This window comes from Poecilia mexicana, unplaced genomic scaffold, assembly GCF_051168715.1.
Source record: "Poecilia mexicana isolate PSO_F unplaced genomic scaffold, ASM5116871v1 scaffold_8, whole genome shotgun sequence".
Classification (NCBI taxonomy): domain Eukaryota; kingdom Metazoa; phylum Chordata; class Actinopteri; order Cyprinodontiformes; family Poeciliidae; genus Poecilia; species Poecilia mexicana.
Window position 1 is genome coordinate 8,954,632 of NW_028263377.1, and position 27,709 is coordinate 8,982,340.

The window sequence follows — 27,709 nt, forward strand, 5'->3', positions numbered from 1 at the left end:
ATCCACAGCGAAAGGCAAAAGCTTGTGGAAACAGAACAAATCCGTCTGGATGGAAGAGGTGAAAATGGGACATTTCACGAGATTTAAAGAGATGAAGTGAAAATGGGGAGTCAGAGCAGCGTAAATACTAAAAGAGTGGACTTTCTGCTGCCGCTGCTGCTCTCTGGAAAACACATTTCATAACTCCCTCCACCCTTTCCCTCTGACTCATTTCAGAGCTTCGTATGTTCAAAACATAAACACGATTGTGTTAACACACAAGGCATTCATTTTGCATTTTCCAAGTGTCCATGTTGTTGTTATGTGACAAAAATAGCATTTCCAGGAATTATGCCACACCGCACTTTGCCTACCAAATACTAGCTGTTTTGTGTTGCAACATATACTTCAAACAAAACATAGATTACAGAAGGAGTGCTGTATGTGTGAAAGCACGAAGGAGAAGCTGCAGACGAGTGGAAGGTTTACGAAAAAGCACAGGAGGAAAGAGGAAGATATTTTTGGCTGTAAAAAGGGAATAGCTTGGATTTTTTCCAATCTGGGAAGATTATTCTTTTAATTCAGGGCTGCAACTAATTATTCTGTTGAAAATATTCACAGACCAAGAAGGTTTTGCAAATTAAATATAATTTGTTTTTTTTGTGCAGTTTTGGCATAATTACTCCTTTTGAGTACGTTGGTCTTTCAGCAAATGGCCGCTTTTTTTGAGCCGGCATACTCCAGTTAACGATTAATCGACTACCAAGTTAGTTGATGATTATTTCAATAATCAACTAATCGCTATTAATCGTTTCAGCCCCATTTTATTTTAGCAATAAAACATGTTTACATTTTACAGGACCACAGGCACAGATATTCTGCAGCGCTGCAAGCTCTCTTCTGAAAATAATCGATTACAAGAAGACGTTTTTCCACTGCAGAAGTCTGAGTTTGCTATGAATGGGAAATGGAGAAAAAGCACGGGTGTTACTAATAACATCATCACTGGCTCAGTGAGCCACGAGTGTGTGACAGCGATGCAGCACGACCGGGGAGATTGGACCGAACCGCCCAGAATCCAGCCGGACAAACAACCGACGTCCCTGCTGGAAAAAAAAATGACGTGTCACAGTAAATGACGCACAGCTAGGCGGCGGCACGGATAAACACACATTTTCATAAAAATAAAGAAAGCGGGGCGAACTTTAAAGAGAATGTAGAAACCAATCATCTGACTTTTCTGAGTCAAAATACGACAATTTCACACAGACAAGTAAAAGTAACATCTTGATAATTTCATTCAAAATATCTATGTAGAAAGTTTTTACTTGATGCACAGACTTTAGCAGATATTTGGTGGCTTCCAGGTGCTCATTGGGTGGAATATGAACATTTTTGCTGCTTTGCTTTGTAATTTACCTGCTCAGGTAAAGTCTACACACAGAACAATAACAACTCTCTTCAGTAACTCTGTGACTGAGTGAAGATTCACTGATTTTCGGTGTTTCGAAACGACAATAAAGGAAACTATTTTCTATGACGTGTAGGCAGTTTATTCAGGCTGCCAGAAAGTGAGAGAGAGCAAGACGTGCAGCAGATAAGAAGGATTTTTTTTGTTTTGTTTCTGTCTGAGCTTTTTGGTCCCGGTCGGTAACGGGACACGGTGGTTTAGAAAATGTTGGAAGCCTTTTGGAAATCTCCATCTCTAACGAATACACACGAAGGATGATGTGTTGGTAATGAAAATCCTAAAATGAGAAGCTCAAGATGGTTTAAAATGTCAGCTGTTTCACATATGACAATGTAAGTAATGATCACTCAAGACAGGAAGACTAGAAGACACTTTGAATCCATATTTAGCATCTTTTAACATCATAATAGGGACGGACTATTATTGGTTTGTTTATTTTTATCTGGAAAAACCATGACAAATACTGTGATTCATTGTCATAGCAACAAAATTATAGATGAAAATGTTACTTTCCCTACTTCTTATTCTATGAGAGAATGAGTAAAATATATATGTAAAAAACTGAAGCACAATTATTGCCAGCTTAGACATACAATAGCAATATTTAACCTCATGGGTGTGTGGAAGAAACTTTATTTTTAGAGCAGCTTTTGTGTTTGTAGGACTTCATGATAAGCAGTGATATTTTGGCAGAAACACATTTTATGGTATCAACAAATGTTGTGATTTTTAGGTCACTGCTGCCAGTTCCTGTAGTTTCTAAAGAGAAACTGAAATGATGTAAAGTCAGAATCAGCTGGTTTACAAAAACAGAGATCAGATCTCTTTAACAACATCATACATTTTTAAAACCTGACTTGTACCTATGGATGGGTATTTATTGTATTGTTTACCATTTATTGTGATAAATTTCTTATAAAAATTTAGACTTTTTTGTCACAGTAATTTCAATTAATGATGTTTGAGAAAAAAATAAGAACAGTCCATATTGCCAGGATTGTTAATTTTTACCTCTTCTTTTACTTTACTACTTCTTCAAAATCTAAATACATTTGAAAATATGATTAAATGCAGTTCAAGTTTATTCAGCTGGTGTCCTAAAGAAGACCATTACAAATGGGAAGGTTTTTAAAGAGCAGTATCTGTTAGTGGGGCTCTAATTGCTGTGTCATGCAGTCGCAGTCATGGCTAAAAAAAGAAGCAATAAATAGATCTAATCGTCACTTTTATCGTTATAATAGTATCAAAGTATCACGATAAGACCTTAAGTACCTTAATATCAGTAACTGATCTGTCAGCACAAAAAAATAACATGTACAATAACAAAAACTCAAAGTAAACATTACATTCAAACTAAAGCGTTGATGTGAATCTGATCTGTTTTGTCGCGTTGCCAAACTTTCCTCCGTCTCGTTCAGCTGGAGTCGATTTCATCGGCTCAGCAGCAGAACGTGCGTTCAGCAGTGACTGGGTGTTTCTTTAAAGTCGCCGCGCATTTACCCGTGCTTTATTTGGCTTATGGAGCGGAGTCATGTAGCCAAACAGACAGACAGCGCAGTGTGTGACCTTTGTGTGTTTGAGGCTGTTGTTTGCTTTAAAAGGGAGGGGTCTGGCCCAGTGAATGACTGAGCTAATGCTTTGGGTATTTCAACATGCCTTGGCTTGCTTGTTCTCTCTCACACACACACACCATCCAATCACTCTTATGTTTGACAGGTGTGTGTTTGACAGTGTGTGTGTGTGTGTGTGTGTGTGTGTGTGACAGAGAAAAGAGCGTAGTTTGTCTGTGTGTGACAGGTTTATTGTAGCGGGGCAGCACTGCCTTGTGCATTCTCTTAAGGAGGCTGGTTTTTCTCCTGAAGGATTCAATTAATCTGAGCGAGGACGTGTTCGAGCCACATCCTCCAACACACACACACACACACACACACACACACTCAGAGGTCTGTGCTTTGAATACATATAAGCACACACGGTCATCACATTAATTCAAACAGAAACACTAAGCGAGCACTGGGGAAGACAAACTGGTACAGAAATCAGTCGTCTGCCCTGTGAACTCCATGAATTACAACATGCATATGCCCTTTCTGTGCGTGTGTGTGTGTGTGTGTGTGTGTGTGTGTAGTGGGGGGAGTCGTAGGGAAATAGATTGAGAGACCAGCAGAAGGGTTACCACATTTACCTAACTATATGAATGCTTTGCGGCCGAGATAAATCTCCTGCTTTCTTTCTGGAGTCCCAGGGGAAAACCCCCGGCCATAACCGCACTAAGCAGAATCACATGTCCCTACGTACACACACACACACACACACACACACACACACACATTTTACACTCACGGACACACAAGCAGCAAGCTCAGCTCGTAACCTTCGAAGAAGACGAAAACACAGACTTCCACCTTAGACACTGTGCCCGTTTAATTCCCCTTCCACATTAATCTCCAGCTGTTTTCATTCCCCTGTGAAAGCAGCACCACAGATACACGAGTCTTAGTCCCAATCTTTTCCTCTAAAAACACACCTGCTGGAAGGGATTCTGCAGAGACCAAACTGAGCTACAACACATCTGAAGCTACATGATTCTCCCCAACAATCACTAATGGTGTTTTCTGTGTCAAACGACACAAACCAATTTAAAAACTTGTTCCCCTCCTCGCCTGTGGCGGCGCTGCACCAAGAGTCACAGCAGGAAGCAACGTAAAAACCTCTGAAGAAGACATGAGTTCAGCGTCCTTCACAAAATGTAAACGGAAATAGAGTAGCATCACATTTTAGTAGTAGTAGGATTTCCATTTATACCATTTCCCCCGCTAGTTTTGGTTGTATTTATCAAGAATGCCCTGCGATATAGTACACTTCCTGTTTTTGGAGTGGTCTCCAGTCCGCTTGGCATTTTATATCCATTTACACTACATCAGAGTTTGTTTGAACCAAACTGAGACCTAGGTTTTTATTCAGACTGAAGTTAACAATTTTGGGCAGCATAAGAGTTCGATTGTGCATTCACACCTCCCAAAACGAAGCGGACTTTCTACGACAATCAAACTAGATTTCAATTAAAGTGGACTAAACAGAGCTGGTGTGAATGCACTCTAAGTTTCTCTTGAAGCTACAGCCAAGAAATAGTAAAGTAGCACTGCTTCAGACTGAAGCGATCTGAAAAGAAATGTTCACACTTGCTATAAACGGTGAAAAAGTTTTAACCTAAATATTTAATCTGAACACCCAGGAGCATAAATTCCTGATGCTGTGAGGCGCTCTGCTGCGCCGCTTCACTGGTCAGAGAAATAAAACCATCTCCAGGCTCCTCTCCTCACATTTACATTTCGTTGTGTCTTAGTGTCTCTAGAGGGACGATAGAGGAAGAGGACAGATGGCCTCAATCTGGAGACAGAAACGCTGGTAGAAGGAGGACCAATTAAAGTCATTTTATGTTCGTAAACACAAGCTACTCCGGATCAAGTTCAGTATATAAAACAGAATCGGCTGTGCGAAAACAGGAATTTGTTCAAAGGTAAGTTTTCATAACTCCATTTGTTTTTTTTGTTTTTGTTTTTGCATGCTGAACTTGATGGCCAGGTCCTGGTCGAACCATTTCAACAGAGCTCTCTGTGAACTGTTGTCAGTGGTTAGTTGCCTAAATGATTTTGTCTGAGATATTTGTAAAACCCTGTTAAGTAACAACTTCTGCCACATTTAGTGAAGTGATGCTCCTCTTTATACAAATAACTACAGACTGCTCAGAGCAGGAGGGATAGACCTTTTTTTTCAGAGATGCAGCACGAGCAAAAGCTGACGTGAAGCTACATGCGGCTGCAGAAGTAAATATGGATGCTACATATTGTCAACACATACGGATCGATTAACAAGTGGTTGTGCACTCAGAGCAGACTGCTGCCGCGCTTCTTTGATCCATTTTTACCATTGATCTCAGCGCTTTCCGCCTCCTCTTTTGCAGAACTGCAAGTCTGTCGCAGAAACGAGCCAAGAGTTCGATGACCAGTCAGACGGAGGTTGCTTGAGAAAAACATCAAATATGAATCCCATTCAAGACAACATATGGATATGGCCAGGATAGGCCTGAATAAATGCATAAAAATAAGAAACACCCATTTAAAAAAAATTTATCTGAGTCACACGTGCACAGAAAGGTCGGACTCAACGTAGCAAGAACTTAAAACTGAAATCCACGAGTTTCTAATCTGGCAGATTAGACCTCTTATTACTCCGTTTTGCCACCTCTGGTTTCCATAACGACAAAAGATTACACAGCCTATTATTGATGTGGCTTGAGTGCTAATTTCAGTTTTATCTCTTTCATCTGTTTGTTTTGTACAAAGGCAAATCAGTTCTACCTAAAACAGAAACATAGCACTCACAATGAGTGTCTTGTTTTACTCAGTAATCTGTTTATGTGTTTATCACATTAGCAGTGTTATATGTTTAACAAAAATATAGTTGCAATATTTTTTTCCACTTACTTAAATATTTTAAAGAAAAATAGGACTGATCAAAAACTAGATTGTGTTTTTATTGGTATAAGTTCATCTAAATGCTGTTTTCTCACATGTTGAGTTCATTTTTTTCCAGTTTTCCTCCAAAATGATTTATGAACAACATCCGAGTGCAACAATTAAAACTCCATTAATACTCATTAGACTGTATGGGATGAATGGGATTCGCACCGTGCACTCAAATGTGTTGCTGGGATCAATTATGTCATCAGAGAAAACTTAGAAAACATTCCCGCTAGTTGAACAAGAACTACTCGGAAGATGTAAACAGTCGACTCTTGTCGAGATCTCGGCTCTAAATTAGAAAAAGAAAAAAAACAAAAAGGCATCTCGACTTCTGTGAAAGCCGTGTAAACGAAAACAGCGAGAGAAATCCCTCGACGGCTCCCACTGCATGTCGAGCAGAGGATCTGAGGAACAGCAGCTCATTTTGCTTTTACTGGCTAATTATTATGTAATAAGCCTGCATAGTGTGATTACAAACCAGGAAGAGAGATTTTTACCCCCTTTTTTTTTTTTGGTTATTGTAATGTGTGGGGATTTGACAGAGAGCAGCGCTATAAAGCTAAATGACCCGTGTCGTACCGCGGTCTGCTAGTGGGGGGGGAGTGAGAGAGAGTGAGAAGGTCACCGTGTGGGCAGAACAAAATACATCCCAGTTAAAAACGAGTGCTTCAACCACCAATCCAGACTGGAACGGTGGCTGGGTCAATTCCATCAAACAGACCCCCCCAGTCCGCCCCCGCCTGTACACCGCCCTGGGCTCTGCGTCGAGCTCGTTCTGCAAAAGCACGGTCTGCACACACACCACAAGCAGTTTTCAGCTCGTTTCGGAGCCACAGGAGAGGAAAGAGGAGAACGTCGCGTCATCCGAACCGAAAGAGTTTTTAAACAGACACGCCGTTTTGTGTCGCTCAGGCACACGTTGGCTTCAAGGGCTGCAAAAAAGAAGAAGAAAAAAATCCCATTCATCTAAAGCCTGCAAGAAAACCCCCGCTCTGGTACTTCTCCCTGCAACAATGCGTCCATCAATCATCGTAACACCCCTCGCTGTGAGCTGATTTCATCTCTGACACCTTTTCTTGTTTGCGTGTGTGTGTGTGTGCATAGAGTGTGTGGGCTTTGTCGGAGTGTCAAATTAATGCTTCATCTGAGCCGTGCCATTCGAGACCTGACTTTACTGGAACCCCCCCACACCCCTCATCCCGCCGCCTCGACTCTCGCTCCAAAGTCGTCCAAATCTGGAAGAAGACATCCGGGGTCGCAGTTCACGATGTCAGGAAAACACGCAGCTGTCATGTTATTGTTGAGTATCGCAAACGACTGTCAAATATCCAGAACTCTTGAGCTCTAGGACCACTGATAAATATATAAGGACTAGAGAAAAAAAGCGTGTGGTTTTGCGCCCACTGATGTCACCGTGTGATTCCACGCGGTTTTAGTTTGGGGTCATTTCACTGAATTCGAAAACAGAAACTGCTATTTTGCCTGGGTTGATGTTGGATTCTCACGGTACAACCTTGAGTAAAAATACCACAGTAAGTTGGTCTAATTCTGTATCGTTTATCATTTATCGCGATGAAGCTCAAATTCTGATTTGTCGTCTTCATGATAAATTCCAATATATGATGTTTTGTTCATTCTTCCAAAACTGTCGGTATTGTCTAGATTGTTCCTTTTACTATTTTCCTCCAGTGTTTGTTCATTGAGAATATCAATGAATATCAACAAATTTGAAAATGTGATTAAATGCAGTTACTGTGTGCAGCTTAGAGACACAAATCACACTTATTATCGTATTACAAGTGGGAATGTTTCCAAAGTGTTTATGTTTGTGAGGCAATGATTGCCAAAAAAACAGTAAATATACATAAAAAATAGCTTATTGTTGCTTTTATCGTTGGTACGATACCAGAAAACAGTACCAGAAAACATCATGATAAACTTTAAGCCCAGGTTGCACACCCAAATACTAAAACAATTTTACTATTAACAAAAATAGGTTATTCACAAAAACTGTACTATCTTCATTCCTACATAGGTAAATTTAAGGAAAATGTGTTTAATGCAGAATATTGCCACTTGAAATATTTCCAAACAGCTAAATCTGTCTTTCAGCCAGTTGACCAGCAATGCACAGCAAAAAGCGCCATGTTAGGGATTCTTCTTACATCTCATTAAACAATATTTGAACTGTAGAAACAAGAGAAGCAGCAATCAAACCCAAAACTGGGTTCTGGCTTTGTTTAAAGCCTGACCTGGAAACTCAGATTTAAGGGAAAATTAGTTTGTTTTCTTAAGAGCTGTGACATATTAAAGCAAAAAAGAAGAAGAAAAAAAAGTTGATTCCTCCCTGATACATGAAGCAAAATCAAAGTTCATGTTGATGTCAATCTGCTGCTACGACTTAAAAATCCTAGCAGGTGAAAACATTTTTAAAAACTTTGGCGTGATCTCTGCAGAAAACCAGCTGCAAGTAACTGAGTCAGGATTTTTGTTTTCCACTGAATGTCCTTTCCATTCGCCCAACATGTATACAGTTACAGGACATCCAGCTCACTTCCACCGTGCATCACAATACCGTGTGCAAACATGCACTGCCTTTGCTTTTTTAAAAGCTTGCGAGACTAACACGCCGATGAAAGTAAGAGGAAAATCACCAGCTATGCATCAACCGTATTTGATATACACACATACACCTGCATGATGGCAGTCACTGTATCTCTGCTTCTCTATTTTTCTTCAAATATCCCCCTGGGAGTTTAGAGCAGCTGCAGAGAGAGAGAGAGAGAGAGAGAGAGAGAGAGAGAGAGAGAGAGAGAGAGAGGAAGAGAGAGATGTCCAACAGGGGAGGAAAAAATGATGCACAAAAACAAGAAACAGCAGCCATGTGACAAATGGTCCATCACTGGAGGCTTTTTACTCCAAATACGGAACCACCGTCGTTCTTCCCTCACACAAACACTCAAGCCATTTCAGTCCCCATGGGTAAACAGCGCTCTGTCATCCCTCTATAAGGTCGCACAACTTCCACCATTCCCACTCTCTGCGGAACACACCGAGCGCAAGCTGCGTTTGCTCTCCCACCACTAACAGCGTAATGATCCGCATGCAATCAACAGCCCATTGCCACCTAACCCGCACGACGCTGGAACAAAACAACCCGAGCACACACACACCAAAAAAAAAATAACACACACACCTATCTGTGCCCGAAATAAGGACGGACGCCTTGCTTGTGCTGGAAACTGCCAAGTAATTTTCCGCCGCAGAGGCTGACAATCCTTTACATGAGCTGTTTACATCTAAAACTTGCCTCGGTGTCATGAGCGAGCATCAACACGAAATCTACCTTTACGCTCTCACCGAAAGCCACAAAACTGTGCATATTTTCTTCTTGTCGTTGCGCAGTCAATGTGTTACGTCTATAACGGTGTCAAAAGTCAACCTTCTTCGTGTAAAAAAAAAATTGAGCACTTACTGTGGTGTGAATGTAGGTTAATGGCCGATGGGAGAAATTTCCCGGAGTGGAGAGGCGGCGGGTGGCTCGCGCCCAAGTGGCCGGGCGAGGGAGGGATCCTCCCGGCCGCCGCCGCTGCTCCGAGTCGGTGAGACTCCATGGCGAGCCCCGCCAACAGCGGCGGGGGGACGTGGACGGATCGAGGAGGACCGAAATCTCTGCCATCCATTATCCACAGATGGGAAAGTTGTTGCAGAAAAATGCGTCCGTTCGGATAGGTCCCGGAGAATTAAAAAAAATAAAATAAAAGCCAATTCTGGCTATAATAGTGTCTTTAGTTTCCCAGGCGATTCGGACTCCTTCTCAGCCATGCTGCTGACCTATATATATATAAAAAAACACAAGATAAACATCACTCGATGCAGAATCCTACAGCAGACCAAAACTATGCTTTAGTTTCGGGATTTCTCTCTTTTCCAGCGACAAGGCGGCCCATACCCAGCAATGACGCAGTTTATAAAAACACTTCAAAAACTACATTCGCTATAAAAGCTGCAGTCGAGCGTGGACCGACCGAGCTGCCCCCGGTTGTATACTAACTGCAGATTAAAACAGGAGTCAAACTTAACGTGTATAATTTAATGTTTCAATGCCTGAACGGTACTCCACCTCCTCCTCCGCCGCCGACGCCCCCCTCCAACCCCGCTGCACACCGAGCCATGCAAGCCGCCCTGGAGCTCTGCAGGAGCGGCCAGCTGCTCTGCGTTCGCCGCGAAAACGACACCGGATCCCGCTACAGAAACGTAAAACGCTCCGCTCTTTTTTATTATTATTATTATTATTATTATTTTTTAAACAAATTATCTACTTTACATACATCCGACTGTTCAGCTGCCTTCACGGCTATCTTGGAGAGGGGTGGGGGAATGTAAACCAATAGTCTGTCCATAAATACTAAAGGGCGCATCAAATATAAATTTCAAACGGTTTAAAAATAAATAAGGTTGGAGGAAAAAAAAGAGCATGCATCATTAAACAGCAAGGGGTTAGCGGTGTTTTGTTGCCCACGCATGTAAATTTAGTACGGTGTTGCTTGACCAGTGGACATGGGTGCTGGCCAGAACCTAACTAGATTCAACATCTACCACCTGAAATGTGACTGAATCTTCACATTAGCTGCACTTTGTTATTTTATTTACAATCTGGAGCATCGCACCGACGCTGATGTAGTTCGAAGAAGTAAAATGTTTGGGGTTTTTTAACCGAATTTTGATTGGACATGATTTCCCTGCATTACGGAAATAATAATACAGGGAAATAAGTCTGTAATAATAATATTTTTTTTAAAAATGACTCGATTATAAAAAGTTAGTTAGCAAGAAGCTGCGACGTTAATCCAAACAATGTGCTAGAATGGTCTCGTCGTTTTAATCACTAATGTGAGAGAGAAAAAAAAGAAACTAGTTGGAAGTTATAATTAAAAATTTATTTCAAAACAAACCTAAATTCACTTTAAGAGGCTACAGGAAAACACATTACACCAGCGACTCGTGATATCCAGGCGGGCGGGATCAGAAGAGAGCCTCGCTCGGAAGAAGAAGAAGAAGAAAAACAATGACCCTTTTTTCTGTCCTTTTTATGAAAACATACTAGACAAATGTTGCCTTTAATGACTCTGAAAATGAGTTACAGTGTTTCCAACTGGGGTCTGAGCCCCTGCGGCACGGCGGCGGTGGCGGCGGCCGCCGCAGCCGCGGCAGCCGCGGGCGGAGGAGCTCGGCATTTCAGCCACGTTTCAAACTTTTCTCGTTTCCATTAAAGACGCAGAGAAACTTTCTCGGAGGAAACGTCTTGAAAGCGACGGACTAAAGCAAACATGTCGAGCGTAGAAAGAAACACATAACCTCCGCGCCCTTTTGCTCGCCTTTTTTTTTTTTAAACAACCTAATTTCGGTTTTAAAACACCGACACCAGTTTTTTTTTTGCTGGAAAAAGAAAAGCCGAAAAACTAAAACAAAAAAGGAAAAATAACACTCCGAGCGCTTACTTCTGCGGAGAGAAATGTCGCGGAAGAGAGCTAAATAAATGCAAACCTTTCTCAAAATTCATCCAGGCTGCTGGAAAAACTGGAGTAGTCCATTACAGGCTGGTCCGAAGGTAAACTGGGGGGATAACTCGGGGGGGAGAGAAAGCCCCTGACGCGTCCTCCTCAGCAATGAAACACAGCATTGTTTTACAAGCCCCGCCCACCTCCTTCACTACCACACAAACCCTGTACGTTTCAAATAGCCGCTCTCTGATTGGCTGAGCAGCTTGTCAATCAATGTCCCTGGTGCATTGAAAGAAAAAACGCACTCTGGCCGCTCGCCAGCACTATAAAACCAATTATGGAGCAAGGAGGCAGAGCAGTTTCAAGGTCCCCTCTCCCTTCAAGACTGAGCGATCAAAACAAGGAGAGGGACTAGTTTTCAGAGGGGAGGGGGTGTGTTTAGCTATGGAGGGCGGTGGGGAGGCTTTACAGTGGACCTCAGTTCTCATCAGGAGAAGAGAGTGAATAATTAATGATTAACCCGAGTAATGAATGACTTTCTTTGCTTTTTCATTTCCTTTCAGAAGGAATCGGATCGACATGAAGGCTTATCTTTAGCTTTTGAAGCGTTTTCTCGTGAACGCAGCGTTCTGAGCAATGTTAGCATTCAATACTGATGACCACACCTAAAAAAATTTCCTGCCCCCATCTACCAACAGTGATGGTTTATGATACAGGGTGTGGAGCTCTTCACCCAGGGTGTTCTTGCTTTACGGGGTGGCACCAATGCTCCAAAACAAAGTGATCTTTCTTTATCTCTACTGTAAAAAAAAAAAAAAAAAAAATAATAATAATAAAGAAATATGAGTGTGCACAGTGGGTGGTTCATAGGTTGATGATGCTAAAGTTCAGTGCTAATCTAAAGAGCTATTTCGCTGTAATCAAGGAATTTGAAATCATGAAATGCAGAATTGAGTCAGGCCAAAAGCAGACCAGATTGTTTAAATTAAACTTTGAGATCCTTTCAAACTCAGCATTTTTGACAACAGGGCAACCTTACATTTAGAAAATTGTAAAATTCATACCATCTATCTTTCATCTAAGTTTTTATTTCAGGGTACCTGAGGTCGCTTATTAGTCCTTTATTTGATGTTCTACATCAGTGGCGTTCCCAACCATTTGGGCTTCTGACCCACAAAATAACAGCAGATGGATTCATGACCCAAATTATTGGTTCCCGTTCTCATTGATCCACGACCACAAGTCGGGTTGCGAACCCAACGTTAGGAATCAGTGTTTCACCTTTTCTGGTACAAAATATAGTCATCTGGGACATTGCAGACAACTGGCACCCACCACTGTACTGTTTCAGCTGTAGTTTACAAGATGGGGAAGGGTCTAAATTGGGAACAGAACCAAAACAGAGTGAAATGGCATGCAAACTGCACGCAGAGAGACCCACAGCCAGGATTCAAACCCAGAACCAAACATAAACGACAGTTTAGCATTTTTCTATTTATTTCAATGGTCTTTTCTCTTTTTTACATTTAACTTGCATAAAGTAGCTTGTTTACAGGGATTAAAAGGAAGTAGAAAGTGATGTTATTTTCCATCTGGCCCCTAATTTGAAAACTTTCTAGGAAAGCCCTTGTTGACAGATCTCCAATAAACCACAGTTGTGGCTTCGTGGTGAGAACAGCACAACATAAAGTCAGAGAAGATGGCTGCATGGGGTAGATTAGTGGAAACATATTGTTTTACCCTTTCTTTCTGAGTTGTTTACTGTTATGCTCAGTCTTTAACCTTACATCAGGAAAAAAAAAACGTAAACGAAGACAACGAGACATCTTATTGTGGGAATCGTGGTGGCATCTTCCATGAAGTCGTCTCTCTGCGTGGAATAAAGCCCGGCTTTGGGTATGTAAATGTGAAAAGCCCCGCAGGCTGTAGGTGACACAAGGCTGGGCGTCCAACTTGAGCGGGAACAAACACACGGACATTTGCATAAGAAGAGGAGTAAAAGTGCTGTAGCCTACTCATTTAGTAGTGTTATGTTAAAATTCGTGGTGGGGCAGAAAGGGGGGCAGGTAGCCTTGGGTGTAGGAGGGCTGGGGCTGCTAAATTCCCCCCAACATGACCTCACTGTTGACCGCACGGCCAGGCAATATTTTGTTATCCATAAGTTTCCTTTGAACTTCCCCACGCTGCGTTACTTTCTTACAAAATGTTGATTAGATTGAGTGAGAGACAGAGAGAGAGAGAGAGAGAGAGAGCGATATGAAGCGGTTTCAAGTTGCCCGTACCTCTCTTCTGCCCGCCCCTCCTCCTCCTGCAGCCGGTCGGTTTCAAGGCGACCCGCCGATAGAGGACAGGAGGCGGCTTCGGCGCGCAGCAGAGAGAGTCGCCGGAGAAGCCGCGGAGGACGCTGCCTTCACAGCCGCTTTCTCACGGCGAAAACGAGCGCTGCTGGTGCGGCTCCGAGCGAGCGAGGCGCCGATACCATCACCGCTCACCCCGCTGACCTGTCCGCTCGCTGCCTGCCCCTGTCACCCCGGACGGGACCCGGGGAGGGAATTACCAGGCGGAGATCAGAGTGATGTCCCGGTCCGGCCGGAGGGGCGGTGCAAGCAGGTCTTGTGAGAAATTCTGTTCCCCTGTGAAAATCTGTTCCCCCTGTGTCGGGAGCGCGCATTGCAGCCAGAGAAGTGGATCCGGCGGATCTGACCATTTTCACGGCGCTTCTGATCGATTTCTCGGTAAAAACTACTCGTATAATCATGTAAATGTTGTAACTTTCAGTTTAATCGGCAGCTATCAAAATAAAAATACATACGTAAATAAACGAGGTCTGGTGTGGAGGTCTTTTTACGCTGTTTTGTGTTATTTTAAACGTGAAGAGAATCGATCTTTTTTTTCAGCTTTTGTCTCGTAAGCCTCACAAATAAAAGTCAGTCAACAAACACAGGTTCCCAACACGAAGTGTGCATTTATAATTTTTCATTTCTGATAAAGGAGGAGGGAAGCTGGCTGATAGCAGGGCACAAAAATAAAGACTTCCTGAAAAGATCAGAGTGTAAACTTTTTGGCCAGTCACGTTCTAATGATAAATAAGGAAAATAAGGAAATGTCTAGTATGCTATCACACATAATAATTTTTGAGAATTTGAAAACAGTTACTTTTTATTTCCCAAAGTTATGGGGGAGAAGAGGAGAGAATGGATATTTCACCAGCCTGATAAAATCTGTTCCCCCTACTTAAAATGGAAACAAATTAATTCACCAGCAAGTCTTTTACTGTGTTGATTCCACTCATCATCAACAACAAATCCTGTGATTTTCATAACATTTGCTCTATTTTTGCCAAAGTTAGGATGGGGGAACAAAATATCTTAACCGCCTGATAAAATCTGTTCCCCCTACTTAAAATGGAAACAAATTAATTTACCTGCAAGTCTTTTGCTGTGTTGATTCCACTCATTATCAACAATAAATCCTGCAAGTTTGAAAACATTTGCTCTATTTTTGACAAAGTTAGGATGGGGGAACAAAATATTTTAAGCGCCTGATAAAATCTGTTCCCCCCCCTTAAAATGGAAACAAATTAATTTATCCACAAAGTCTTTTACTGTCTTCATTCCCTCATCATCAACAACAAATCCTGTGATTTTCATAACATTTGCTCTATTTTTGCCAAAGTTAGGATGGGGGAACAAAATATCTTAACCGCCTGATAAAATCTGTTCCCCCCCTTAAAATGGAAACAAATTAATTTATCCACAAAGTCTTTTACTGTGTTGATTCCACTCATTATCAACAATAAATCCTGCAAGTTTGAAAACATTTGCTCTATTTTTGACTAAGTTAGGATGGGGGAACAAAATATTTTAAGCACCTGATAAAATCTGTTCCCCCCCTTAAAATGGAAACAAATTAATTTATCCACAAAGTCTTTTACTGTGTTGATTCCACTCATTATCAACAATAAATCCTGCAAGTTTGAAAACATTTGCTCTATTTTTGACTAAGTTAGGATGGGGGAACAAAATATTTTAAGCACCTGATAAAATCTGTTCCCCCCCTTAAAATGGAAACAAATTAATTTATCCACAAAGTCTTTTACTGTGTTGATTCCACTCATTATCAACAATAAATCCTGCAAGTTTGAAAACATTTGCTCTATTTTTGACTAAGTTAGGATGGGGGAACAAAATATTTTAAGCACCTGATAAAATCTGTTCCCCCTACTTAAAATGGAAACAAATTAATTTACCTGCAAGTCTTTTACTGTGTTGATTCCACTCATCAACAACAACAAATCCTGCAAGTTTGAAAACATTAGCTCTTTATTTGCCAAAGTTAGGATGGGGGAACAAAATATTTTAAGCGACTGATAAAATCTGTTCCCCCCCTTAAAATGGAAACAAATTAATTTAACCACAAAGTCTTTTAATGTGTTGATTCCACTCATCATCAGCAACAAATCCTGTGATTTTCATAACATTTGCTCTTTATTTGCCAAAGTTAGGATGGGGGAACAAAATATCTTAACCGCCTGATAAAATCTGTTCCCCCTACATAAAATGGAAACAAATTAATTTACCTGAAAGTCTTTTAATGTGTTGATTCCACTCATCATCAGCAACAAATCCTGTGATTTTCATAACATTAGCTCTTTATTTGCCAAAGTTAGGATGGGGGAACAAAATATTTTAAGCGACTGATAAAATCTGTTCCCCCCCTTAAAATGGAAACAAATTAATTTATCCACAAAGTCTTTTACTGTGTTGATTCCACTCATTATCAACAATAAATCCTGCAAGTTTGAAAACATTAGCTCTATTTTTGACTAAGTTAGGATGGGGGAACAAAATATTTTAAGCGCCTGATAAAATCTGTTCCCCCTACTTAAAATGGAAACAAATTAATTTACCTGCAAGTCTTTTACTGTGTTGATTCCCCTCATCATCAACAACAAATCCTGTGATTTTCATAACATTTGCTCTTTTTTTGACAAAGTTAGGATGGGGGAACAAAATATTTTAGCTTTCAGCCACCTGAAATAATCTGTTCCCCCTACATGAAATGGACATGTACAGTGAATTATTTTCTTTGTTACCTAAAATGTGAATCATTAAATGAAGCTGTTTATTTCAGTTTGCAGAAAAAACTCCTAGCAAAAGAGGTTGTGGATTTTCCTGTTTCCACTGCGGCGTCTACAGCATGAGGTTGGACATTGCTGTGAGACTTATTCTTAACAGTGGTTGTTATAACATTAATTAACAAAAATTGTTTGTCTATAGCTTAATAATTTCATTTCCTGTAGTTAATTAAAAGTAGATGCGGTTGAGGGTCAAGAAAACCCCCAACATCCTGCATATGAACATTATTAGAAAAAATTAAAAATGTGACACTTAAAATCTGGACTAGATTATTCTCCTCTTCAAGAAGAAGAATTAGAATTGATTTTGAAAAAGACTGCATGGAACAAGTGTGAATGGTAATCTCATCTTTATTGAAGTCTGACAAATCACTTAAAGGTTTCACAAATCCCAAACATGGATTAAAATATTCTGCTATTAGTTGAGAATAATTTAGTGTAGATTTGAAGAGTCTAGGTGTGAGTTTTGGAGTTGGAGCAGGTCTCATGTGACACAGATCCAAAAAACATCTGAAATTAACCTTTATTGAAGTTTCAGTTATTGTACTTATTAAGTGTTCATATTTAACAATTTTGTTAAATAACTGTTTTCACATGTTGATGTATTAAGTTTGGCTAAGTACATTTTTTTTTTATCAAAACATACAAATTATAGTCATGACAAAAATTTTCATTAACACTCAAAATAAGAATATTAATGTTATAACAACCACTGTTAAGAATAAGTCTCACAGCAATGTCCAACCTCATGCTGTAGACGCCGCAGTGGAAACAGGAAAATCCACAACCTCTTTTGCTAGGAGTTTTTTCTGCAAACTGAAATAAAGTTAGTCATCATTTAATGATTCACATTTTAGGTAACAAAGAAAATAATTCACTGTACATGTCCATTTCATGTAGGGGGAACAGATTATTTCAGGTGGCTGAAAGCTAAAATATTTTGTTCCCCCATCCTAACTTTGTCAAAAAAAGAGCAAATGTTATGAAAATCACAGGATTTGTTGTTGATGATGAGTGGAATCAACACAGTAAAAGACTTGCAGGTAAATTAATTTGTTTCCATTTTAAGTAGGGGGAACAGATTTTATCAGGCGCTTAAAATATTTTGTTCCCCCATCCTAACTTAGTCAAAAATAGAGCTAATGTTTTCAAACTTGCAGGATTTATTGTTGATAATGAGTGGAATCAACACAGTAAAAGACTTTGTGGATAAATTAATTTGTTTCCATTTTAAGTAGGGGGAACAGATTTTATCAGGTGCTTAAAATATTTTGTTCCCCCATCCTAACTTAGTCAAAAATAGAGCAAATGTTATGAAAATCACAGGATTTGTTGTTGATGATGAGTGGAATCAACACATTAAAAGACTTTGTGGTTAAATTAATTTGTTTCCATTTTAAGGGGGGGAACAGATTTTATCAGGCGCTTAAAATATTTTGTTCCCCCATCCTAACTTAGTCAAAAATAGAGCTAATGTTTTCAAACTTGCAGGATTTATTGTTGATAATGAGTGGAATCAACACAGTAAAAGACTTTGTGGATAAATTAATTTGTTTCCATTTTAAGTAGGGGGAACAGATTTTATCAGGTGCTTAAAATATTTTGTTCCCCCATCCTAACTTAGTCAAAAATAGAGCAAATGTTATGAAAATCACAGGATTTGTTGTTGATGATGAGTGGAATCAACACATTAAAAGACTTTGTGGTTAAATTAATTTGTTTCCATTTTAAGGGGGGGAACAGATTTTATCAGTCGCTTAAAATATTTTGTTCCCCCATCCTAACTTTGGCAAATAAAGAGCTAATGTTATGAAAATCACAGGATTTGTTGCTGATGATGAGTGGAATCAACACAGTAAAAGACTTTGTGGATAAATTAATTTGTTTCCATTTTAAGTAGGGGGAACAGATTTTATCAGGTGCTTAAAATATTTTGTTCCCCCATCCTAACTTAGTCAAAAATAGAGCAAATGTTATGAAAATCACAGGATTTGTTGTTGATGATGAGTGGAATCAACACATTAAAAGACTTTGTGGTTAAATTAATTTGTTTCCATTTTAAGGGGGGGAACAGATTTTATCAGTCGCTTAAAATATTTTGTTCCCCCATCCTAACTTTGGCAAATAAAGAGCTAATGTTATGAAAATCACAGGATTTGTTGCTGATGATGAGTGGAATCAACACATTAAAAGACTTTGTGGTTAAATTAATTTGTTTCCATTTTAAGGGGGGGAACAGATTTTATCAGGCGGTTAAGATATTTTGTTCCCCCATCCTAACTTTGGCAAATAAAGAGCAAATGTTATGAAAATCACAGGATTTGTTGCTGTTGATCAGTGGAATCAACACATTAAAAGACTTTGTGGTTAAATTAATTTGTTTCCATTTTAAGGGGGGGAACAGATTTTATCAGGCGGTTAAGATATTTTGTTCCCCCATCCTAACTTTGGCAAATAAAGAGCTAATGTTATGAAAATCACAGGATTTGTTGCTGATGATGAGTGGAATCAACACAGTAAAAGACTTTGTGGTTAAATTAATTTGTTTCCATTTTAAGGGGGGGAACAGATTTTATCAGTCGCTTAAAATATTTTGTTCCCCCATCCTAACTTTGGCAAATAAAGAGCAAATGTTATGAAAATCACAGGATTTGTTGCTGATGATGAGTGGAATCAACACATTAAAAGACTTTGTGGTTAAATTAATTTGTTTCCATTTTAAGGGGGGGAACAGATTTTATCAGTCGCTTAAAATATTTTGTTCCCCCATCCTAACTTAGTCAAAAATAGAGCAAATGTTATGAAAATCACAGGATTTGTTGTTGATGATGAGTGGAATCAACACATTAAAAGACTTTGTGGTTAAATTAATTTGTTTCCATTTTAAGGGGGGGAACAGATTTTATCAGTCGCTTAAAATATTTTGTTCCCCCATCCTAACTTAGTCAAAAATAGAGCAAATGTTATGAAAATCACAGGATTTGTTGTTGATGATGAGTGGAATCAACACATTAAAAGACTTTGTGGTTAAATTAATTTGTTTCCATTTTAAGGGGGGGAACAGATTTTATCAGTCGCTTAAAATATTTTGTTCCCCCATCCTAACTTTGGCAAATAAAGAGCAAATGTTATGAAAATCACAGGATTTGTTGCTGATGATGAGTGGAATCAACACATTAAAAGACTTTGTGGTTAAATTAATTTGTTTCCATTTTAAGGGGGGGAACAGATTTTATCAGTCGCTTAAAATATTTTGTTCCCCCATCCTAACTTTGGCAAATAAAGAGCTAATGTTATGAAAATCACAGGATTTGTTGCTGATGATGAGTGGAATCAACACATTAAAAGACTTTGTGGTTAAATTAATTTGTTTCCATTTTAAGGGGGGGAACAGATTTTATCAGGCGGTTAAGATATTTTGTTCCCCCATCCTAACTTTGGCAAATAAAGAGCAAATGTTATGAAAATCACAGGATTTGTTGCTGATGATGAGTGGAATCAACACAGTAAAAGACTTTGTGGTTAAATTAATTTGTTTCCATTTTAAGGGGGGGAACAGATTTTATCAGGCGCTTAAAATATTTTGTTCCCCCATCCTAACTTTGGCAAATAAAGAGCTAATGTTTTCAAACTTGCAGGATTTGTTGTTGTTGATGAGTGGAATCAACACAGTAAAAGACTTGCAGGTAAATTAATTTGTTTCCATTTTAAGAGGGGGAACAGATTTTATCAGGCTGGTGAAATATCCATTCTCTCCTCTTCTCCCCCTATAACTTTGGGAAATATAAAGTAACTGTTTCCAAATTCTCAAAAATTATGTGTGATAGCATACTAGACATTTCCTTATTTTCCTTATTTTACATTAGAACGGGATTGACCAAAAAGTTTACACTCTGATCTTTTCAGGAAGTCTTTATTTTTGTGCCCTGCTATCAGCCAGCTTCCCTCCTCCTTTATCAGAAATGAAAAATTATAAATGCACACTTCGTGTTGGGAGCCTGTTTGTTGACTCACTTTTATTTGTGAGGCTTACGAGACAAAAGTTGAAAAAAAAAAGATCGATTCTCTTCGCGTTTAAAATAACACAAAACAGCGTAAAAAGACCTCCACACAGGACTTCGTTTATTTATGTATGCATTTTTATTTTGATTTCTGCCGATTAAACTGAAAGTTACAACATTGACATGATTATACGAGTAGTTTTTACCGAGAAATCGATCAGAAGCGCCGTGAAAATGGTCAGATCCGCCGGATCCACTTCTCTGGCTGCAATGCGCGCTCCCGACACAGGGGGAACAGATTTTCACAGGGGAACAGAATTTCTCACAAGACCGGCCTTTGTTCTCCAAATCGCCCTGACTGGGAATTCAAACAATGCCTTCAAATTAGCGCCCTATTGTTGCTCTGTTTTCACCCCATGCGAGAGAGGGAGGCAGGTTTCATCCTCTTTTTGTTGTTGTTGTTATTTCGTTTTTTGTTTTTTTCATGTGAAATATGGCGGCGTCCACTGGGCTTTCAGGTGGGTGGCTGTGGATTTAAATTGGCGGCCTTTGTAACACTTTTAGTAAACTTCTCATTCATACTTCAGTAAAACGCTACAGCAGAAAACCTCTGTAGAGGATTGTGAGAAAAGGCGAACTTTCTACAGAGGAATCACATTAAATCAGAATATCACCTAAAAGCTCATTTATGTAACTCGGTTATAAAAAAGGGAGCATTCTATTATTAGACACACGGTGACATATTTAAATTAAAATTCAGCTTTTTCAAATTCAGCAGTTCATTAAAAATATATAAGTGTAGTAAAAGAAATTGCTTTATTGCAGAAATGTTATATTGCACACATGATGGTCAGCAGACTGCTGACTAGCTTCCCACAACAGCTCACTGATAAAGAAGCTGAAGAAATATTGAGGGAAAGTTGAGTGGATGGGAAAACTCTGGGGCACAACTTGTGCAATCTTGGGAGGATTCTGAAACAAAGCTGTTCAATAGGCTATATTTCTGTATTAAAGTGTATTCAAAATTTCTAATCATTTAAAATTTGGGTTTTCATTAGCTGTAATCTACCTACATAAGTCCCAGAAATGCAGGCAAACACGTCACTGTGTATAATATAAATCAGTGTTTGAGTTTAATTTTTTTTAATGGTATTCCGATTTATTGAGATACGCCTGCTAGATGCTAGATACACATTTATTGTGCTTAGAAATATTTAAACATATATATATATATATATATATATATATATATATATATATATATATATATATATATATATATATATATATATATATATATATACTGCTCAAAAAAATAAAGGGAACACTCAAATAACACATCCTAGATCTGAATGAATGAAATATTCTCATTGAATACTTTGTTCTGTACAAAGTTGAATGTGTTGACAACAAAATCACACAAAAATCATCAATGGAAATCAAATTTATTAACCAATGGAGGCCTGGATTTGGAGCCACACACAAAATTAAAGTGAAATGTTCCCTTTATTTTTTTGAGCAGTGTGTGTATATATATATATATATATATATATATATATATATATATATATATATATATATATATATATATATATATATATATATATATATATATATATATATATATATACTTAAAATTATTTTAAAGCTCAGAGGTTAAATCTAGCCGAATGTTGTAATTATCGATTTTTTTTTTCTTCCCAAAAAAACCATCCAGAGAATTGAAAGTTTTGTTTTTAACTTTCGTTGTCTTTTTCCATACTTTTGCTTATCTTTTCAATAATTCTCAGCGCTGAAATATTCCAGCAAAGCGCTTCCTCGTTCTGTTTATGCTACTTGGATGACAATAAACTGATTTGATGTGCATCTGTCACTAAGATAATCTAATAAAACAATTAAAAAAAAAACTGCTTATCACACAGAACACAGACGTCTGCAGAAATCATTGCCTATAAAGTCATTTCATTTGAGCTTGTGAAGTGTAATTTCACCATGTTGCTTAGGGTGTAAAGTACAAAAGCTGGGGTTTATCACTCAATACGCATACAATAAAAGTGCAGGATAAATTCAGTGACATCATGGTTTATATCCAATCAAATGTTTTTTTGTTGTTTTTTTCCCCCCATTTACATGCAATGTAGTTAACAGGTTAACTACATGATCAGACACTAAAACAAACCAGTTAGCTCCTAAAAGCTGCTGAATTATACATTCCTTTAGCTTAACTCCATCAGGACTGTTTTCCTTGTGCTAACCGGAAGGCAGCAGGCCACTGTTTGGGTTAATTGTGTCCTATCACCTGGAGAACCGGGGATGTGATTTGATTTGTAGGTCAGACTATTGGATTTTCCCCAGTCATGCTGGGTGCATTAACCCACTGGGAACAAAGTGGGAGGAGCCAAAACATTCATTGATTCAGTCAGGAAGAGGTTTTTCACGGAGATGAGAAATGATTCACATTATTAGAAGGATTTCCTCTTGTGCCAATCACGACCCCTCAAAACCTTCATTGCTACAATACATCTGCAAGTAAAACTTAAATATATCTGCTTGGCAACAACCGGCTCTACCTTGCTAAAGTCTTCATAGTCAGTGTGGGGAGAAGTCTTGTCTGCTGCCCTCTAGTGGCTACTCCACAAACTGTCTGAAAGGTTTACTCTGCACTAATCCGTCTCAAAATGAAAATTTTCTTCACATGAAGCATAGCTAATGTTGACTGCAACTGTTTTTAACTTCATCAGCTTTCTAGCTAAAGAACTGGATCTCACAGCATGATGAGGCCACTACCGTGCTTCTCTGTGGTATTCCAGAAGGTTTGGTTACGCCTTTAAAAGAAAAAATGCTTTAGTCTGGAAAGTCTCCTACTCCCATAAGTCTAAACATTTTAGAGAATGCGTCAGATTGTTGTCAGCTGTAGAAAACGGGACCATCGGTGTTGGGAACTTCCCTGCACACCTTTCCCATCCAAACTTTCCATTGTTCTTGTAGAAATTTCAAGCTTTCACGTTTGTTTTCACGTGCTTTGATACTTATATAACAAGATCAAATTGTTTTGTATCCTTCCCCTGACTAATACTTTTGGACAATAAGATCTTTTCCACCCTTAATCTGTAAACTGTGGCTGCGCAAAAGTCAGGAAAATCACGCCAGAACAGCCCGAATCTAATTCCTGATTAATGAAATCTAGTAAAATAAGAGTGAAATTAAAACATTTACCTAACAAAAACCATGGATTATCTCTGAGGTGTTTTAGAGATTCAAAGCATGAGTGGAGAGCGCCTGCCTGCCCTCAGGGCTAGATTATTCGCCAATCCACATCTCATGCACTGCACCAACAGCTGCACCAACATCAATGCATATTTGTGATTAAAAAAAAACAAACAAAAAAAACTAACCACACTGTCATGTTTTCAAATGCCTAAAGAAAGCAAATATTGCAGCTGACACCGTGTGACTCACCACACACACACACACACATACACACACGCACACGTAGAGACACGGCATACCTGCCAATCATCAGACGGTGTTTTCATGACGGACCACTTGTGAGGAGAAGAGGTGGGGGAGCTTTCTGCTGGAGGACAAGCAGCTGGCGTCAGATAGGCATGCAACCGCACGCAAAGCATTCAGATGACAAGACGGCTGAGAAAATCTTCATTTCCCTCCCCCCAAACTCTGACCACAGCATGTTGTCACTTGTGGTTTCAGCCTTATATGTTCTATAACTTATTAGCTGCTTATAGATGATTTGCTAAAAAAAAAAAAAAAAAAAAAGGAAAGAAAAAAAACAGAGAAATTGCTCACACATGCCTGGTTAAAATGTGTGAAAAGCTTTAAATGCGTGTTTGAAGTACAGTAGTAAACTCTAGTAAGCACTGTTACTGCTACTCCTGATAGCCCCCCCTCCCTTTTTTTAAACAACTATTTCACCTTTTATAAAGCTCATCTGAACTTAAACGCGCCAAATTTCTCTTTGACGCTCCTCAAAAGTCACACGGACTAGAAAGCTTAAAGCTCAAGTAAGTTAGTAATGTGTTGGTCTCTGCAAGTAAGAAAATGGCTGCAAAAACTGCACACAGAAGCCTGTGCATGACTAGAATTAGAGCAATAATTCAAAACATCTGGAACAGTGACAAACAAGGACACGAGAAGGGTGGTCCAAAAAAAAAAAGAAGAAATCAATTAAAATATTAAAAAGGAAGGCGATACAAGAGGGAAGCTACTCTCCAAAAATGTTATTATGTAACCTCTTTGAATAAAACCCTGGGTGCTACTTTGATGCCAGGCGGTTGCCAGTAAATACATTACTGTATTTACAAATGAATAAAATGCTCCCAAATTAAATGTTGAGATTGTTTCCTACATTTTTCCGTGATCACGTCACTGCCACAAAAGACACATTTATTTTGACCTTTCCCAGCAATGCCAATAAATTAGTCACCGTCTGCACGCCTCCAGCACCGCAGCGCATGCAATCATATACCACGATTAACGCTCGAGCTGAAAAGGTTTTTATAAAAAGCTGACGCAAATTTTGCCATGCAGCTTTCTCTGTCATGAAAAACACATTCTTGGTTAGAGTGCATGTGTGTGTGTGGGTGTGTGTGTGTGTGGGTGGGTAGGTAGCAGGGAGGTGCTGTTGATTGGTGCGGGTTCGACAGAGCTTGCAGTGCACAGGATGTGCATTTTTTTAATTATTTTTTTTTTTTGATGTTGCTCCTGACTCATGCAGCATGAGAACCCGTGGCCATGTGTCTTGTTTCTTTTTTCGTTTTCCTGAGAAAAGCCATCAAGACTCAACACAAGCAGAAAGGAGCAGTGATGCAACAGAAGCATCCTGCTGGGTAACAGTTCAGCTGGGATGTGTCAGAGCCATAAAACCCCTCAAGAGGCTTTTTGTGGCTGTGCTGCAGCCGATCCCGGCATTCGTTCCGGGACAGGAGGAGACTCCTTGGAAAGACTTGGCTTAAACCGGGATCTGTGGGAAAACAAAACGGACACACGGTCAGCTTTTAGTAGCTTTACGGCAAACCTCTACCGCTTTACAAGACAGGGACTTGTAAAGGTATTTAAAGGCCTTGAACGATACCTCAAAGGTCAATGAACATCACTGGGATTTTGTGTGATATAAATGTAAGTAAAGTCAAGTTTACATAATAAACATTACATTTTGTCAAATACCATCATCGAGCAAAATACAGATCAAATATTTTCCAGTTGTTATGGGAAAAAAAGGCAGCTCTAAATAGGCCTTGATTTAAAGGAATTCAGTGTTTCGACTGTTTTGCAGTTTTCTGGAAGTTTGTTCTTGATTAGTGGAGCATAGAAGCTGAATGCTGCTTTCTGGTGCTTTCAAATATTTAAAGGTTTACATGATCAGGAAAAACTTCAAATTGGAGTTTTTATGGCCGTCTTTCAGAGATTTGTTCCACTGTTTCACCTAGTCTAGAGTTGTGGCGATTTGCTCAATGAATGGTCACCATCTTGACAGATTCTCCCATTTGAGCTGAATATCTCCTCCAGAGTCACCGTTAGCCTCTTATCCGCTTCTCCGATTAAAGTTCTTCTTTTGTGTCGGTTTAGGTGGAGAGCCACGACTTAGTAGGTTTGCAGTTGCCACAAACTCTCTCGTTTTCCAGATGTGAAAAGGAAGATTTGTGTGTTTAAAGCATAAATATTGTTTCATTACCCAACCCTGCTTTAAACTTCTCCACAACTTTACTGCTGAGTTGCGCGCTATGTGCATTGGTCTTGATGACTAATGTTCCCCAACGTCCCCCGGAGGGAACCCAACATGTCACGTGAAATGTGAAAGTGCTCTAGGGATGTGAATACTTTTGCAACTTGGTGTAGTGGAAGTCATCCGCTCTTGGTGTGAGTGTCACCCTCTGCTGGATGTGGACTAGAAAACGAGATCTGCGGCATTTTAAGTGTGATTTATTACTCTCCTTTGGCCTCCTTATGTCAGCCCCTCTATCTGCCTTTCACCCACTTTTTCTGTAAGGCAGATAGAATGGATCAACAGCCCCACCTGTCGGGGAAACGTCAGAACTACACGCTGTGATTGTCAGGACATAGAGGAATGCAGGAGCTCCCTGATTATTTTTTGCAGCTTTTTAGTATGGAGTGAGATTAAAGGATCCAACATGGCCGCTTTAATAGAGGAGCACAGTCAGACCTCTTCGGTGTCATTTCGTGCGTCCTTCATGTACACCTGCGGACGAAAACAGACAAGAGGGGGGGAAATGGAGCAAAGCTAGGCTAATTTATATGAGCCCCCCGCCCCCCAGTAGGCGCGGCAGCAGTCGGTGTTTTGCTGTCGCTGCAGTAAAAGGATATCAGAGGGAAGCAGCCTCAGCATAAACAGTGGAGCTGCGGTGGGACGGAGGGGAGAGGGGGGGATAAATCTTAGATATTAGCCATCCTTCTCACTGTGTATAGCGGTGCGAATTTAAATAACGTCCGTGTCCAACACTCATCCAACTGGGACAAACGGTGGAAGCACATAATTTGATGTCAAGCACGGAAACAGGATATTTATGCGCAGAACAAGCGAGCAACCACTTCCTTCAGCATCCATCTTTCATCTCTGCGGTTTAAAGTGGAGACGTTTTAGTTGTGTAAATGGGAACAGCAAGTTCGCATTTGTAACTTTAATGAACTTTAATTCGCGCACGTTTTAGAAAGCTTGAAAGCAGAGTTCCATAAAAGTTTGCTGCCATCTAGTGTCCAAACTGGCACATTTCAGCTAGGTTGGGAGGATTTGTAGGAGGGATAAGCTGATGAAACTGATCACGGGCTTAGACAAGGTTTTTAGTGCAGATATTGATTGCTTAGCTCAAGTGTTGGCTTTTTGCAATCTTTAGATTTAGTGACACAAGAGCAAATTGGCAATAAACCCTGAAAAAATGGTTTCAGTAGGACTTCACTTTACAAGAGCCACTTGAGTTTAAAGTTTTCATATAATGGAAATACTTTGCTACATTTCAGTTGCTTCGCTAGGTATCTTTGCACAATAGTGCAGCTTGTTCACTTTAGCTCCAATTTAGATCAAGATTGATAAAAGCACTTCTGTGAAGATATTGCTT

At 39.5% G+C, this 27,709-nt stretch overlaps 1 protein-coding gene across 2 annotated transcripts in view; it reads right to left on the bottom strand.

The window, feature by feature from the left end:
- Positions 1-11,860, bottom strand: part of tnrc18 (trinucleotide repeat containing 18) — a 62,370-nt gene extending 50,510 nt beyond the window's left edge. For both annotated transcript variants that reach the window (XM_088008188.1, XM_088008187.1), the window contains exons 1-2: positions 11,524-11,860; positions 9,452-9,810 (exon numbers count right to left, since the gene is read on the bottom strand). In XM_088008188.1, coding sequence (XP_087864314.1) covers positions 9,452-9,659 — 208 coding nt within the window. In that variant the 5' untranslated portion in view covers positions 9,660-9,810; positions 11,524-11,860. The remainder of the gene's footprint in view (positions 1-9,451; positions 9,811-11,523) is intronic.
- Positions 11,861-27,709: the final 15,849 nt, after the last annotated feature.